The sequence below is a fragment of the Lepidochelys kempii genome, chromosome 3 (assembly GCF_965140285.1).
Source record: "Lepidochelys kempii isolate rLepKem1 chromosome 3, rLepKem1.hap1, whole genome shotgun sequence".
Taxonomy (NCBI): domain Eukaryota; kingdom Metazoa; phylum Chordata; order Testudines; family Cheloniidae; genus Lepidochelys; species Lepidochelys kempii.
The window spans coordinates 134,723,226-134,740,157 of record NC_136382.1 but is presented as its reverse complement, the minus strand read 5'-3'; the positions used below and the strand labels follow the sequence as shown (position 1 = coordinate 134,740,157).

General features: G+C 44.7%; 2 protein-coding genes across 7 annotated transcripts in view; one reads left to right on the top strand and one right to left on the bottom strand.

The window, feature by feature from the left end:
- The window catches only part of TARBP1 (tRNA guanosine 2 -O-methyltransferase TARBP1), a 101,246-nt gene extending 93,857 nt beyond the window's left edge, over positions 1-7,389 (top strand). For all 6 annotated transcript variants that reach the window (XM_073338123.2, XM_073338122.2, XM_073338120.2 and 3 more), the window contains 2 exons: positions 4,662-4,798; positions 6,990-7,389. In XM_073338123.2, coding sequence (XP_073194224.2) covers positions 4,662-4,798; positions 6,990-7,155 — 303 coding nt within the window. In that variant the 3' untranslated portion in view covers positions 7,156-7,389. The remainder of the gene's footprint in view (positions 1-4,661; positions 4,799-6,989) is intronic.
- On the bottom strand, positions 7,336-10,973 carry COA6 (cytochrome c oxidase assembly factor 6). Its single transcript, XM_073338128.1, has 3 exons — positions 10,895-10,973; positions 9,847-9,998; positions 7,336-9,022 (listed from the first exon to the last, which is right to left on the bottom strand). The coding sequence occupies exons 2-3, from the start codon at positions 9,988-9,990 to the stop codon at positions 8,933-8,935; spliced, it is 234 nt and encodes a 77-aa protein (XP_073194229.1). The 5' UTR covers positions 9,991-9,998; positions 10,895-10,973; the 3' UTR covers positions 7,336-8,932.
- Positions 10,974-16,932: the final 5,959 nt, after the last annotated feature.

The following is a 16,932-nucleotide window of genomic DNA, read 5'->3' as shown; positions in this document are numbered from 1 at the left end:
ATTTAGATTCCCAGACTGTCTCAGTCTCTGTCCCTTAAATCTCATCTGTAGAGCCAGCGTGGATACAAAATTTATATCTGCAGATATACAGCAGATATCCGTGGAGCTGCAGAGCTCTACCAGGAATCGTAGTGGCAAAAGCAACAGGATGTTGGGCTGCTGGTCACTGGAGCCAGCGCCCAAGCTGGACAGCTCTTCCGGTGTGGCTGTACGGTCCCCAGCCATACCCACTGGCAGCTGTCCCTAGGTTTGCCAACTTTCTAATCGCACAAAACCGAACACCCTTGCCCCCTGCCCCGCCCCTTCTCTGAGGCCCTGCCCCCACTTACTCAGTAACCCCTCTGTCGCTCTCTCTCCCCCACCCTCACTCACTCATTTTCACTGGGCTGGGGTAGAGGATTGGAGTGTGGGAGGGGATGAGGGCTCTGGTGTGGAGCCGTAGAGGAGGGGACTCTGGGCAGGGGGTTGGGGTGCAGACTCTTGGGTAGGCCAAAGATGAGGGGTTTAGGGTGCAAGAGGGGGCTCCAGGCTGGGGGGTGGAGCTGAGGGGTTTGGAGTGTGGGAGACTACTCTGGGCTGAGGCAGGATGTTGGGGCGCAGGAGGGGGTGATGGCTCCGGCTGCCGGCTCCAGGGTGGGGCCGGAAATGAGGGGTTCAAGATGTAGGAGGGGCTCTGGGCTGGGGCAGGGGGTTGGAGTACAGGCTCTGGGAGGGAGTTTGGGTGCAGGAGGAGGATCAGGACTGGGGTAGGGAGTTGGGGTGTGGAGGAGGGGCTCAGGGCTAGGGCAGGGGGTTGGGGTGCAGGAGGGGGTGAGGGGTGCAGTCTCCGGGCGACGCTTACCTTGAGGGGCTCCTGGAAGCAGCAACATGTTCCTAGGTGGAGGCGTGGCCAGGCAACTCTGTGTGCTTTCTCTGCCCGCAGGTGCTGCTCCAAAAACTGCCACTGGCTGTCATTCCCAGCCAATGGGAGCTGCAGAGCTGGTGCTCAGGGTGGGGGCAGATCGCGGAGCCCCCCTGACCGTGTCTTCACCTAGGAGCCAAAGGACGTGTCACCACTTCCAGGGAGCCACACACAGCCATGTACTGAGCCTGCCAGCTCCGCCAACCAGACTTTTAACAGCCCAGTCAGCAGTGCTGACTCGAGCCACCAAGGTCCCTTTTCGACTGGATGTGCCGGTCAAAAACCGGACACCTAGCAACTGTAGCTGGCCCTGGTTGGGCTAGTGTGTGCAAGATGCAGACCTCTGTGTGGAAGGAACTCCTGTCTGGGAGCGTGTGAGCTGCTTGCACACGCTAGTGTGATCAGGGACAGCTGCCGGTGAGCCTAGGGCCCACCCCAGTAGGCAGGGCTAGAGTCAAGCTCTTTATGATGGAAGCTAACACCTTAGGGTTTAAGGCATGCCTCTCCTGTGCTGCTTCTATGCCCCTCAGTGGTGGACACTCTTTTTCACTACTTCTGAAATGCTCTATGACACCTTCCTTGGGCATGGAGGAGGATGTAGCTAAGGCCTAGTCTTCCCTCCAGTCCCTTCTGGCTGGTGTCCCCGCGCACCGGGATTCCACCTTGAGCTCCAGGGCTGAGATGTCTGTGAGCTCCCAGTTGTCAACTTCAGTCTATGTGTTGACTTCTTCAAGCAGGTTTAGGAAGGAGCATCACTCTAGAGATGAGCCTACACATGAAGGTCTCCCCCTCCAGGACCTTTAGACTGAGAAATAAGAATTCACATATGTTTGGCTGCAAAACTTAAAACGAGTCTGTGGGCAGCCAGTAGTCTAAGATGGGTCCCTCTGGCACCTGATTACTGGCCATGAAAAAAATTGCTTGTTGTACTGACTAAATCCTCTGGCTTCCTTTTTTCTGACACACCTCTTTGGCACTCTTGGTAGCCGGCATGTCAGTACTGTCGTTTTCGGTACCTCTGGCCTATTTTGTACCAGCTGACCTGTCTGTAGGCCAGGTACAGCTATACTTTATGTCAACAGACAGGGTGGGGCCGAGTCATTTCTGCTCTGTCAGGCCATTTGGCTGTTGACATGGTGCATATTTGTCACTGGTTCATATCACTAGCCCTGGCAGACATTCAGACAGAAATTACTAGTAGATCACCTCAGCAAGTGGTTCTCAGACAACTACATGTGGTCAGTCAAGGACCTGGTGCTGCAGAGCATCTTTTGCAAGGGGGGATACCAATCAATAGCATATTTGCCACAGACCAGAACAAGAAATCCCAAGTGTTCTGCTCCACAGATGGGTCCAATCTAGGCCCCCGTCAGATGCTTTTCTTACTCTCTGTACGCAGGGACTGATATATGCTTTGCTCCTGGTTCCTGTGAGACTGAGGGTCCTGAGGAAAATGAGGCAAGATGCTGGACTGATTATCATGATGGGCCAAGCAGTTCTGGTATTTGGATCTGATGAACCATCAATACAGCCCCCAATCTCTTACCTGCTGAGAATGACATGGTCTCACAAAACATCCCGGGAGGCTAGATCCACCCCTAGACTCAGTCTCCTTATGTTTGACAGCGTGGATGCTGGCTGGCTGATGTACACCATAAGGTGTTCTCCTGAGGTTCAGAACATTCTGCTCTAAAGCAGAAAAGCCTCAACTAGAATGACTTCTAAAACCAAGTGGTGGTTTTCTGTTTGCACATCTGAGCACCAGCATCTCCCCTAACACCACCCATTTCAACAATACAGAACTATATACTATTACAGAAACATTCTGGGCTTTTTGTCAGCCCCATTTTGTCTACCTAGCAATAATATCTCTATTCTGGGGCTCTCTGTTAGCTCCATAAAGATCTACCTAGCAGTAAAATCTGCATGTCAGGCCACACTGTATTTTCTCACCCTACACTGGCTATATTCCTTACAGACTTTATTCATGCTTTTTCACCCAATTCAGGAGCTGCCCTGGGACCCTCACTCTTGGGAACTCAGTGTAGTATTAACAAGGTTGATTGCTCCCCCACTTTGAACCTTGTATACCACCTATCACTGAAGACTGCCTTTTTAGTAGCCATTACATCAGCTCAGGTAGCGGAGATTGTTTTTCATGGGGGGCTTCTCCTTATATACACAGTTTCATAAGGACAGGCTTACTCTGAGGCCTCATCCCAAGCTCCTGCCCAAAGTGGTTTTGGAATTCCATATGAACCAATTTATTAATCACCAAGTTTACTTCCCCAAGTGTCACTCAATCCCCTGGGAAGCTAAACTTCATATGCTTGATTTAGTAAGGGCATTGTCATACTACCTTAACGAGACAACATCTTTCAGTAACACACCTAGCCAGTTTGTGATCTTTGCTGATAGGATTAAGGGTCAGGCAATAACCTCCCATTGATTATCAAAATGGGGCTTCACCTGTATAAGGACATATTACAAGGTAGACTAGATCCACCTAGCCACATTAGAGCTCATTCCACTACTGCTCAGGCAGCTTCTGCTGCCTTTGTTTGAAGAATGTACCTGTAACCAAATCTGCAATGCAGCTATGTGGTCCTTGCTCCACATAAACAACAAGGAGTCCAGTGGCACCTTAAAGACTAACAGATTTATTTGGCCATACGCTTTCGTGGGTAAAAAAACCACTTCTTCAGATGCAAACTTGGGCATAAGCTTTTGTGGGTTTTTTACCCACGAAAGCGTATGCCCAAATAAATGTGTTAGTCTTTAAGGTGCCACTGGACTCCTCATTGTTTTTGTGGATACGGACTGATGTGGCTACACCTCTGATACTTTGTCCACACAATTTCAAGACACTGTTCTTTAGTAGAGGCTTCCAGATCTCATTCCTGTTTTGGTAGAGCTGTCCTGCAGTCATTCTTTATGTAGGATTCCTTGTACCTGTCTGTAAGCAAACAGACTGCTTGTTTTTGTTAGTCACCAAGAGGGGAATCCACAGGCCAATCGCTTGAAAAAGTTATTGTAACTGTTCTTTACTTACCCGTAACTGATTCTTCAAGAGTAGTGCATCTGCATATTCACACTACACGTCCATCTTCACAAGGACTTAGCTGTTAGCAATAAGAAATGAGGCAGTTGTGTGCCTCACTGCCTCTTGTCACCTCAGCTCCTGAGCATTTGTTGCTGTGAATGGATACTTGTGTAGTCCCAGTGGGTGGTGTTTTTCTAGCAGGTTTTCAAAGGTTAGCTATACCAGGGGATTGGACCACATCCCACAAGTGATGAAAAGGCAAAACTCTCAAAGAACCACGGCTATTAATACATAATCTTTCCTTTATCCACTACATTATCTAGTAACAGTTCCATTCTTTTACTGACTTCCTCCTAAAAAGGGTATTTATAATGAGTCATTGTAAACATAAGCTGGGGCAACACCAAATGTCCTGCACTTGATCTGCAGTAACACTCCCATATGATATAATCGTGTACAGATCCAGTAAAACTTATGATCTGTGTTATACGAATATCTGTGAAGCCCAGAGCCCTAGTATATTTCTGTATATTACCAATTACCACCAGTCTGAAAAAAAAAAATCTTAAAACTAGTTTAAAATATCAATTTTTTTTTCTTCTGTAGAATGTTCTATTCTCAACTTTAGAAATGTGTAAACGTTTTTTGTGGTAATATATTTTTATATAGAAAATATTTAAATATTTGTAACATTTCTCCCCTATTCTTAACATGCAGGTGAAACCATCTCAGCTTGTTAATTATTTACAGCAGAAGAAAACTGAAGGCTACACTATCATAGGTGTGGAGCAAACTGCTAAAAGTTCTGACTTGACCGAATACTGCTTTCCAGAGAAATCCTTGTTATTGCTGGGGTAAGTTACAAACAAGCTGTATCTGTAGTTTCCATACTGTGGTCCATCAAGCCACCCTTCCTCGTAAGCAGCAGTTTAATGATTAGAAAATCAAGCTATGTTGGTGGAAGGAAAGAAGAGAGATAGTATATAACAGTATTTCTCTTCCACTTGGTATAAAAGATGTAAAATATAGAACCCCCATGGATCAAATATCTTTGTCTTTAACGAGGGCTTTGTAACTGTGGTCTCCGTGGCTCACCTCAAGAATCACACCATGGCACTATTCCTTGGCTAGGGCTTCTTGATGGGACTTTAGAGCCCAATAATGCTAATTCATTTGCTCAGCCACAGAAATCACTGCAGAGCAAAGAGAGTGCCCTCATCTCTCATGAGCAGAATACAGTGGTAATGTAGAGCTTCATAGACGTTGCCTTTTCAGTGAGCTAAAGTTAAATCCAGTAATAAGTCTCTCACATGACAGTATAGTAATAAATGCCCTGAGTCTCTTTTGTAATGTGACAGCCTCTCTTTCACTCACCCTCCTTTTTCACACTTTTGTTTTCCTATGTTGCACACTTTGGTTAACCCATTTTATCTTCAGCATAGCTATGTGATGTTATTTTCAGTGACCTCATTCAGAAGGGGGTACAGTCTGTGTAAGCAGTACTTACTGAGGTGCTGTCACTGGAAATAGCAGACCTGGATGCCTATGACCAGTGTGGTAATACTTAAGATATTCACAAGTATTTAAGTGATTGGATATCCCCTAGCTGGCCCATCCATGGAAACCCAGAAATCTCTCCAGGATCAGACTTTCTATTTCTGCATAAAAGTAAAGAAATTGATACCTTGCTTTTTGTTGCTTTTATTTCTGCATTAATGGGGAAATACTATGATCAGTAATTGTTATATGTGAACCACCCCTTCTGTTGAGTATGCTATTATAATTCAGCATCTTCCATTTCTGAGTGATTTTAAGTTTTTGTGACAGGGCAACTAATAGCATTGGCTAAAGTTATAGGAAGAGATTAGTGCAACCTTTGCTACAGTTCTGTTAAACTTCAGTCTTGATCTGCAACATTTGTGTTATCAGCAGGAATCCTAGTTTTCCCTGATTAAAAAAAAACAAACAAACTTCTCTGATTTAAAAAACCCCATAAAAATCCACACTTTTCTGTGATTAAAATGAAATGCTGAACTTTAGCTTTCCCTAACCACACTATCTGTATATAGGTATCAGGTGAACACAATGTTTTATTAATATATTTACATTTGCAAACAAATTCTAAGCTTACCATCCATGTGAAATTTGTCCTAGCCAAACTCAGTGACTTGATCTTTACGGATGAGTTTTAAAGTTTTTGGCATCTTTTCATAACTTTAATTACATCTGGAGGCTGAAGTGAAATTTGAGATGCATTAAAACATGAACTCCTATAGGCCACTGAGTAACCTCTGTATGCCAGAAGCAGTTTATTGGGGTATGTTTAGCTATGTAAATTTAAAGCCCATTCAAAAATCAACCATAAGAGTGGAGAGGTTGCATACACTGAATAAGTGATACTGGTACTTTCAATAAAATTTAGTTAAAATAAAAACATATATTAACTATTTTCACAAAATGTAAAAACTGAAGATTCTCTGTAAAAATGCAAATTCCATGTTTTCCCATGGCAAAAAGATTAAACAAGGATCCCTGCATAGTCTCATGTTTAAGATGTGGAAAACATCTATTAGGATAAGACCGTTTGGTTCATTTTGGTTTTGACTTAACCAAAATATAAATCTGAGCTTTTCTTAAAGCAAAAAGATAGTGGACTAAACTACTACACTGTCTAGTTTCCGTTATCTTCAGTGTTTCTGTAACATTTGCTGCTGAAGCAAGACACTAGTTCTAGTATTTTGTAAGTTTTCGATTACAATGCTATGGAATTTTTAGGTTTTCTTTTTTTGTGCTCATCAGTTATACGTATGAAGAAGTAAGCATCAACTGCATGGATAAGAAACTTATCCCATGATGGGTGGAGCTGGCAGCAAGTAGTGTTGTGAGTGGTGTTTGCTACTGAAGCTCATTTCTTGTTTTTTTCTGTTATGGGACACTCAGGTTTCTCCAGACAGGTGCATATTGGAGACAGCATGAAGTGATATTGCTTCTATTTCTTCTTTTCTGTGTAAAAGACTTACATCTTTTTAATTTCCTCCTTATTAGAAATGAACATGAGGGAATCCCAGCAAACCTGATTCAGCATCTGGATGTTTGTGTAGAAATTCCTCAGCAGGGTATCATTCGATCACTGAACGTTCATGTAAGTGGAGCTCTGCTGATTTGGGAGTATACAAGGCAACAACTAATCAAGCAAAAACAACTGAAATAACTGCAAGAGTCTTGTGCCTTATTTGTAATGCAGCTGGATGGCTTTTTATGGTGCTGTAAAATATGTTTTTAAACACATGGAATAATTACAGACTCAGGGTGAATGACGATGTTTTTAAATTTTGCATGTCATACAATGGTGTTGTGTAGTACAAAAATTGTTTTTAAATTCCTTAACGTATTATCTGATTATATACAACTGTTTTATTGGTAATAAATAGTCTTGTTTGTATTGCTTACGTATGTATAGTTCTCTTATTGCAGTGGAAGCAACCAGAGTTAATAGACTCTTCTCCCCTTGAACACACAATTCAGTGACATTTAACTGTTTCATACAGTGTACTTCAAAATGTAGGGTTTTTACAATAGCAGTTGTTCGGATCACAACAGCTGTAGTTGAGGTTAAAATGGTTTTAATTTGATCGCCCATACTCACACCTAACACCCTTGTGTAGTCTGTGGTAAGATGCTTTGTTTTCTGCAGCATCTAGGTACAGCAGACCTGAAATTCTGCAGCTGTCTTAGGTGAATTTAAAAACTGACATTAAGTATGAAATATCTTATTATTCCTTCATGATGGTCATTTTCATATTAAATCCAGTTTTTTACACTCCCCCTAAATTTTCAACATACTGCAGATTTTGAATTGATAACATTTTTAGAAGTGAAGCTGGAAGTTTTGGCAGAGGACCAGTTAGGGTCTTTTACATCAGGAAATGAGGTGGTGGTTTAGGAGTATGGGATAAATCATGTCTATAAATGTTAGTGAACCCATTTTTAAAACACAGGTTTTAAACACCTAAACAATGTTTGCTGATCCCAGTAAACTCTATGCTTGGTAATTTATCAGGGTGAATTGTTCAGTGTAGGGCCCTGTCCTAATACACAACACTTTCTTAAGCCTTTTTCACTGACAATTTGGAAAATGCCATTTTTAAAGCAGCTGCTATTTTGCCTAAGGACTACCTCACGTAAAACAAACCTTTACTGAAGCAAATCCATTGTGAATAATACAGGAGTTGGTTATATCATTGCCACCAAATTATACAAACAAGGACATAAGAAATCATACCTGTAGCATTGTATTTTTCAAATATTTTGGTGACATACTTAATGACTGAGAAACTGTTCACCTACATTAGTGGCATAAGAATCTCAACTATAATTGTGCGGATATTTATAAAAATACATAAATGAAAACCAGCTACATAAGAAATGAGATACAGTGGTTATTTATACCTCTTGATCTTTATCTAAAACGTGGCCATACAGTAAGACAGCAGAAATTAATTGATTCACAAAATTTTCAAAGAAATAGCATAGAGTGTACCTGCTCACTTACACTGACACATTATCTTCATAGAGAAGGGGGGAAGATGCAGGAGCTTTTTAGAAAAGTTAGTTCACGTGCATTGAAAAACTTGTCAAGTTTGAAAACAGTTTAATATTCTCCCAAAAATATAGATGTATAGTTCAGTGCATTAATTTCTGGGAAACACTGCTTTTCATCCTAGTTACACAATAAAAAAATTCAGGTATAGGAAAAATTATATACCATATTTCGTTGATATACAGTCTTACAGACAGTCAGTCTTTTTCATTTAATTACTGTTCTCGCACAAAAGTGAGACATTGCAACAAGGAAAGCAGCATGAATTTCTAGAGATACAGTGTAAGTTACCAGTTACTTTTAACTCAAGGAGTTCTCCTTGCATTTCAGTACTTCTCTTCCATAAGATTATTCTTTCATTGATTGTGTTTCATAAATTGATGCGTAGCTATGACTTTTCAGTAGTCCCAGGAAATTCTCCTGCTTGAAGCTGTTCTTTGTATTTTAAAAAGTCTCTTCTTTTGTCAAAGTATTTTACCTGTTTTAAAAAGAGATCACTTTATGTTCATCAAAGCAAACTGGTGTAGTATGGGACTCCAACATGAAATGTTCTTATTCACACATCATCTAACGGGATTACGGAAAGAACAGTCTTCGATCACATACACACTTGACCAGATTGATACTGAAGTTGTGTATGTTAATGGTTTAGAATGTGAACTCCGTCACTGGAGCAGAAAAAATGGGATGTAGCACATTGTAATATTGGTCTCAAAGTGCCATGCAATTGCAAGCCCTGCCACTATTACATGAGCGTTCTCCCCTTGAGATCTGTGTTTTCACTTCTGCGATATTATCCATTAATTTCCCTGTTTCTGGGAGTTGACAGGACATTTCCCAAATACCTTTCCAGTGGTATAGCAACATAACTTAGATAGATAGAGTGAAATCTACTTCACCAATTATCTGGCTAGGCAGTCTTCTGGATTTAATACTCATTGTTTTGTTTTTTCGGTGTACTACTCCATGAAACGAATACCCAATCTTTAAGAGGATCTACAGCAGTAACGCGTTGCTCGCTGTGCAGCAGAAGTTAACTATTTGTAGGGCATTGCTTACATTTGTGTTTTTGCCAGTGTACAAATATTCTGGATAGTTACATAACTGGAAAAATTAAAGGGAAGCAGTGTCAAACGAAAAAACAAAATATTACTGTAAGGTATTAAGGCATTATGAATAATGTAGATTGTGGCATTACTTGAGAATGCTTATATGAATTAATTTGCAGAAGAAATTCATTTTTGATACAACACAACTGTCAGGTTGCATCTTATGACTGGTGAAAAAACTACTAGCACTCACCCATTGTTGTGGACACCTAGATTCAAAAGAACATCTAAGCTTCTGACACCTAGATGCATCTTCCAAATTTTCATCTAAGCATTTCCAGTATTCATCCCTGGCTCCCCAGCAAGCCTTCCTTTCCTCCATTGATGGTGCTGACATTTTTATTACTGGCAAAATAAAATAAAATTGTAAATGTCTTGTCCCTGATAAACACTTTGATCTGCCTATTGCCTCAAGTTTATTCACACACAAATGTTGCACTGGTTAGTGAAAAAGGTCCAAGAACTGGCAAGGTGTGAGACTTCATTTGTAATGGCTTCAATAACCTTGCGTGTGCCACTTGATTTTGTCCCACAGTTAACTGGAGAGCTAAATAAAATGAATCATATTGCTGATATGCAGATGCTGTACGTCTGAGAAGCTTAACCATACAAGTTATAGCCACCAAAATTTAATTTTAGAAAGAGGGCAGGTGCTTCACATCAGCCGGCTTCCACTTACAGGAACCAGAAAGGGTCTGCACTTTCACTGAATACCAGCGCAAATTACAAATCAGGGCATATGCTCCCTTTTAAATAGCAAGAGGAAACACCAAACCACACTTTAAATCAGTCTAGTGACATGACAAACTGCATTAATCCTCTCCCCCGCCCCCCTTCCCTGGCCCCCTGGTACATGCTACAGTTTAATAACAGGAATCTGAAGTTATTTCCGCAGGCCCCAAACTGACAGAAACTCTGATCGGGTGGTGAAAACGAGGCGCCTGCACAGCGAAACCACCACTCCCGTGAGAGAGCGGCTGAAGTCAGCCCACCCCTCTGGGGGCGCCTGCAGGGAAACGGGGGCTCGGAGCGTCTCCCTGGCCCCACGAGGCGGATTAACCCCCGCCCCCGCCCCCGCCCCCGCCCCCGCGTTGCGACGGGAGAACTCAGAGAGGGGCCGGCCACGGCCCCGCCGCGCGCACGGGATCGGGGCAAGCCCCGCGCCCGGTGCCGTCTCCTCCGGCAGAGCCGGAAGGGGGGATTCTGGCGTCTGTCCCCCGGCACCTGACTCACTCACTCACCCGCCCCCGCCGCGTCCCTCCAGCGTCCGCCCAGCTGAGGCCGTGACCCCGACCCGGACCGGATACAGATCCACAGAGCCGGAAGTGACGGTAGCAAAGACAACACCTGGAGGGGGACCGAGATGGCGCGTGCGCAAGGCTGCGGGGGGGCGGGGCTGCCGTTTCCGCGTTGCTTGGAGACACGCCCGGGCCTAGTAGCGTCACCTGTTCCTGTCACTCTCGCTCCCGGCTGCAGCGTTGGGCAGGGGGCGCTGAGGGCCCGCGGGGGCTGCTGGGGCCCGGGGCGGGGTGGGAGCGGACCCGTCTGGCCCAGGCACAGATATCCTGGTTCTTAGGCGAGGGGGCGGAGCCGGAGCCAGGTTGGCGCTGCGGGCTCCCCAGCCGTCAGGCCGGGCGCTGGGGTCCGGCAAAGCCCCGCTCGCTGGTGCCCAGCCGAGTCCTGGCCTCGGGCTGCAGCCCCGGGGGGAGGTTGCACCTGGCTGGGCCGAAGTGTGAATCCTGAACGTGGCTTTTTGTTGCTCCCGATCGACTCCTCTCAGGCTGCTCGGCTGGCCCCATTGACACACGGCGCAGCACCCGGCCCTGCCAGTGCTGAGCCAGGCGCGTGTCGCCGCTTCCTGGGCCGAGGCTGGTCTTTGGTCTCTCCCAGCCAACGCTGCTGGGGCGCGGGATTCAGGAGGCAGCCAAGCACGGGCATGTGGAGGAGAAGCTGGGGGTCTGTAGGCACGTGATAGGAGCACAGGTACTAGTATGTAGGTTTACTGTCGCAACCCGGTTACCTCTCAGGAGATACTGACGAGCTGTAGAGAGCTAGAGTGACACACCTGCGACCAGTGTCCAAACGAGGGGTGTTCCCCTCTGTTCTGAAGTGTGGAGGCAGATGGATAACTAGGGCCCTACCAAATTCACAGTCCATTTTGGTAAATGTCATGGTCATGGTATTTTAAAAATCTTGAATTTCACAGTTTTGGATATTTAAATCTTAAATTTCATGGTGGTGTAACTGTACGGGTCCGGACCCAAAAGAGGGTCATAGCGGAGGGTCGAAAGGCTATTATAGGAGGGTCATGGTATTGCTGCCCTTACTTCTGCACTCCCTTCAGAGCTGGGTGGCCGGAGGCTGGCAGCTACTGGCCAAGAACTCAGCTGTGAAGGCAGTGCTGACACCAGCAGCAGTGGAGAAGTGAGGATGGCAATACCGTACCATGCCATCCTTACTTCTGTGCTGCTGCCGGCAGAGGCACTGCCTTTAAAGCTTGGGCAGTCAGAGAGCTGCAGCTGCTGGCCAGGTGCCCAGCTCTGAAGCCAGCACTGCCACCAACATTAGTGAAGAAGTAAGGGTGGCAGTACCATACCATGTCACCCTTCTGCACTGCTGCAGGCAACAGCGCAGGCTTCTGGGATAGGTGCCCAGCAGCCACTGCTCTCCGGCAGCCCAGCTCTTCAAGCAGCACAGAAGTAAGGGTGGCAATACCATGACCCCCCTACAATAGCCAGATCTCACAGGGGAGACCAGCTTTCATGGTCTGTGACATGTTTTTCATGGCCGTGAATTTGGCAGTGCCCTACCAATAAATGTGGCTGTTTGTAGGGGCTAGGAACCACCCCTTCCTGGACTTTTCTACCACCACACATACATGGGCAGTGGACCAAGAGCCTCTGCTTCTGACAGAGCTTTGGGGAGTTTTTCTAAGTCCCCTACCACCACCACCTTCCCCTTCCGAAAAGGAAAAGACATTTTTACTTATTGAAAGCAAAATATAGTAACTCCTTGCTTAACATTGTAGTTATGTTCTTGAAAAATACGACTTTAAGCAAAACAATGTTAAGCAAATCCAGTTTCCCTAAAGAATTAATGTAAATGGGGGGTTAGGTTCCGGGGAAAATTCTTCTGCCAGACAGAAGACATTATATACATATACTATATAAGTTTTAAATGAACAATTTAATACTGTACTCAGCAATGATGATTGTGAAGCTTAATTGAGGTGGTGGAGTCAGAGGGTGAAAGAGGGTGGATCATCCAGCTGCTCCTCTTGCTGTTCTTTCCAAAGTGCCGGGGGGGTTTCTTAATCCCTGGCTCTGCCAAGGCCTGCCCCGCACTTCACCCCTTCCCCCAAGGCCCCACCCCGCTTCTTCCTGCCTGCACTCCACCCCCACCCCATCTCTTTCCACCCAAGTGCGCTGCCTCCTTGCTCCTCCCCCTTCCCCTCCCAGACCATCCTGAAACAGCTGATTGCTGTGAGCGGGAGGTGTGGGGAGGGAGGGGGGAGTTGCTGATCTGTGGGGCTGCCGGTGGGCCGGAGGCGCTGGGTGGGTGGAGGGGAACTGATGGGGTGCTGCCGGCCTATCCTGGTTTCAACCCCCCATAGCCAAACAACATTATAAGCAAACATTGCACAACTTTAAATGAGTATGTTCTCTAATAGATCAACAATGAAACAACGTTAACCGGGACAACGTTAAGTGAGGAGTTACTGTACCCAATATTCCTGGGCTCCTTCTGACCAGGGGGTTTCGTGGAGCTCGCCCTTCCTGAACCCCTTCATCTCCCATGCAGAAGTGGGGATTATTGCTTGGACAGACCTGTCCCCCGGCCCCAACTCAGGCCATGTCTGACAGGGACAAGAAAAAACAACCCAAATATCTCCCCTGCTCCTCCCCACTCCACCTGGGGCCACATGGCACAGCCGCTGTTCCTCAGTCACAGTGAAAGATGACCCAGAGGTAAAGAGGAGGATTAGGTCCCTCAACTGCCCTTTCCACGCTCGGGCTGGTGGTGGCTGCAGTCATAGAGCGTCAGGCTGCAACAGTGGTGCCCATCCTCTAGCTTCTGCCCAACGTGCTCAGTTCCACTGGTCTCAAGGGCTGTGGTTTAAGTGCCAAAAAATGGCCGCTGACTGCAGACAGCAGACTCCTAGAAGGTGTAGCACATAGTAAGCAATATCATAATTATGTAGAAACATACACTGTAGAATATATGAATTCTGATGTATATGCTTACACATTAGTACTGCTTTGTATGGTGCTCAAAAACCTGGTCACAACTATAATCTATATGTTCTAGCAGGTTTTAAGTTGTTTCAGTCTAACTGTGACAGTCAGTTTTAATTCTTTGTGCTTCTGTTTGTAATACTTGTGACGCTGTATGGTATGGAATATGTGGGACACTTTATGATATTGTTGATACCAATATTATAAAAGTGTGATGAATCATTCCAGGTATGCCGAGTGAGGTATCTGTGAAAATGTTATAATTTGCCGAGCGTGATAATCTTGTTCATATGTTTGTATCACCTTGTATTGTAAGCTATAGATATGTATGGTATATCTATGTTTCCAAACTTGTGCTATGTTTCTCGGTGACATCCTAGACCGATTGGCATCAGCAGTAAGCCTGCTTGATGGCCCATCAAGGGTCGTCAGCGGTACAATGAACCCATTGAAAGGAGCCAGGGAATACACCTTATGAGTCAGCGTGACTTGTAGGGGCATGGCTATGGACTGAAAACTCAAAGCCTTTTCCATGCCCATGTGTTGTAAAGTTTGTGTTTGGGACACAGGAAGTACAAGCCACATGGCAAGAGAAATGTAAAGGGCAGCTGCATCATCTCCATTTTGTATTTGATCCAAGCGGTGGACGTGTTCCAGAGGGACTTTCAAGTCAGCAGACTCACCAGTATTGCTAAGAACCTGATAGGTGGACTTTGAAGTCTCTGTTGTATCTGAGTGCTTTACCATTTAACAATTATCTTCTTGTTCTTTCTTTTTTTCTTTATAATAAACCTTTAGTTTTACATACTAAAGGATTGGCTGGCAGCGTGGTATTTTGGGTAAGATCCAACCTATTATTGACCTGGCAATGTGGCTGGCCCTTTCGGGTGCAGAAGAACATTTTGTATAGTGAGCAGAGTGTTTTAAATCACTTCTCACTGTACTGGACCTGCGTGCTGATTAGGAGCAAGAGAACTGGAATGCAGTAAAAGGAGGCTGTGTGATTTTTTTTAAACTTCTTGATAACCAGTGTGAGAGATCAAAAGTACAGTCTGGCTGGTAGGTGAGTTTAACTTTAGTGTTAACCACCAGTTTTGTGAGTATTTGCTCTCCCTTTTGCAGCCTGCCCTGACCTTTGCTTCTTCAATGATGGCTCCGTCAGGCATCCCAGGTCACACTCAGTAGTTGTTGCATATCAGTATAGAACTTCATTTTGCCAACTTTTTTCCCACTTGTATTTTCAGTGGAGTAAAAATTTACATAGCTCCTTAAATTTCCTTCCTGTACATATGCACCAATATCATTGATTTTTCTCATCTACAGGGAATCAGTGAATTTTTAAAGGGAGAATATTTAAAACCTGGAGGATATTAAGTTAAAAAAAGGTTAAAGTAGGTCACAGGATGTCATTTTCATTTAAATGTTTCTATGTGATATTGGAGGGTTGTTTTGTTTTTGTTGTTGCACAAGATGGATACAGAACATTTTATGTTCCTGTTCGTCTGTGTTTCTGTTAGGTTTCAGAGTAACAGCCGTGTTAGTCTGTATTCGCAAAAAGAAAAGGAGTACTTGTGGCACCTTAGAGACTAACCAATTTATTTGAGCATGAGCTTTCGTGAGCTACAGCTCACTTCATCGGATGCATACCGTGGAAACTGCAGCAGACTTTATATACACACAGAGAATATGAAACAATACCTCCTCCCACCCCACTGTCCTGCATACCGTGGAAACTGCAGCAGACTTTATATACACACAGAGAATATGAAACAATACCTCCTCCCACCCCACTGTCCTGCTATTACCAGCAGGACAGTGGGGTGGGAGGAGGTATTGTTTCATATTCTCTGTGTGTATATAAAGTCTGCTGCAGTTTCCACGGTATGCATCCGATGAAGTGAGCTGTAGCTCACGAAAGCTCATCCTCAAATAAATTGGTTAGTCTCTAAGGTGCCACAAGTACTCCTTTTCTTTTTGTGTTTCTGTTGTCTTCATCCAGTCTGCAAAATGTATCAGGAGTGAAGAACAGGAGAAGGAAGTCCCTGTCTGTGTGGGGGTTTGAATGCGTATAGCAGTTGGGAAGGGAGTTTGATTGACAGCTCTGAGACCTGTGCTTATAAATAGGACTGGTAGGGCACTGCCAGGGGCAGCGAGCTTCCACCATGAGGCCCTGCCACTATAACTTAACCCTGAGCTGAAAGGAACCATCTCCGAATGTAACAGAATAGTTTGGGTTCTTACTTTGCTATGACTGTTCACTACGGTGCCAATTAATAACAACTGGGGAAGTGTTTTTTGTGTGCTGGTGCCTATGTGAATTGTGAATTGCAGCTTGACTGAGCCCACCAGCTCGTTTCACATAGACCTCCCCAGCAGCCTTCAAATAATTACCACAAATATCTTTGTCATTACTGATTTCTGGGTGGGTTTAAGCCAGTGACCAGTGCAAAACAAGAATGAATAAACAGTATTTTTTTAGTATGATGAGAACTTACCCTTAGCACCTTTATAGGGTAATACATCTAGTTTAAGATCTGGTTATTCGGGTGACTGGTCAGCTCAGCTTGAAAACACAATCACAGTGGAAATACTAGTGAGAAATACAGAATAGTAAATCCTATTTAATGGTTTTATTTCTGGCTTGGGAATAAGCTAGCAGAGTTCCATGTTTGTACCCAGAAGAATCATGGCTTTCATTTTATAGACCAGAAGCCTGTAAACTCTAAACATTTTTGCTGTTTACTGGTGGCAGCCTAAAAAGCAGTGGAGTTTGTTTCCATGGGAACCCACAGAGCTGCAATTTTGAACAGTCTGGAATTTTGACAGCAAGAGACAAGTTTGTAACAGGGGCCTGATCCTGAGAGATACTGAGCACTTGCAGCTCCGAATGATGTGAGTGGGAGCTGGTAGGTGTCTAGCACTCCTCAGCACCACACCTTAAAAGCAGAGTCTAAGATTTACAAGTACAGCATTACATTTCTCCACTGGGGACACTTGATACTAGAGTCACAAAAGGACTTAGGTGCCTAACTACCACTTTAGGC

Coding starts and splice junctions, on each gene's coding strand:
- COA6 (XM_073338128.1), bottom strand. CDS start 9,990: ATGTCAGCACCATCAATGGAGGAAAGGAAGGCTTGCTGGGGAGCCAGG. Junction 9,023..9,846: donor CTAGGTGTCCACAACAATGG/GTGAGTGCTAGT, acceptor TTTTTAAAACAG/GTAAAATACTTTGACAAAAG.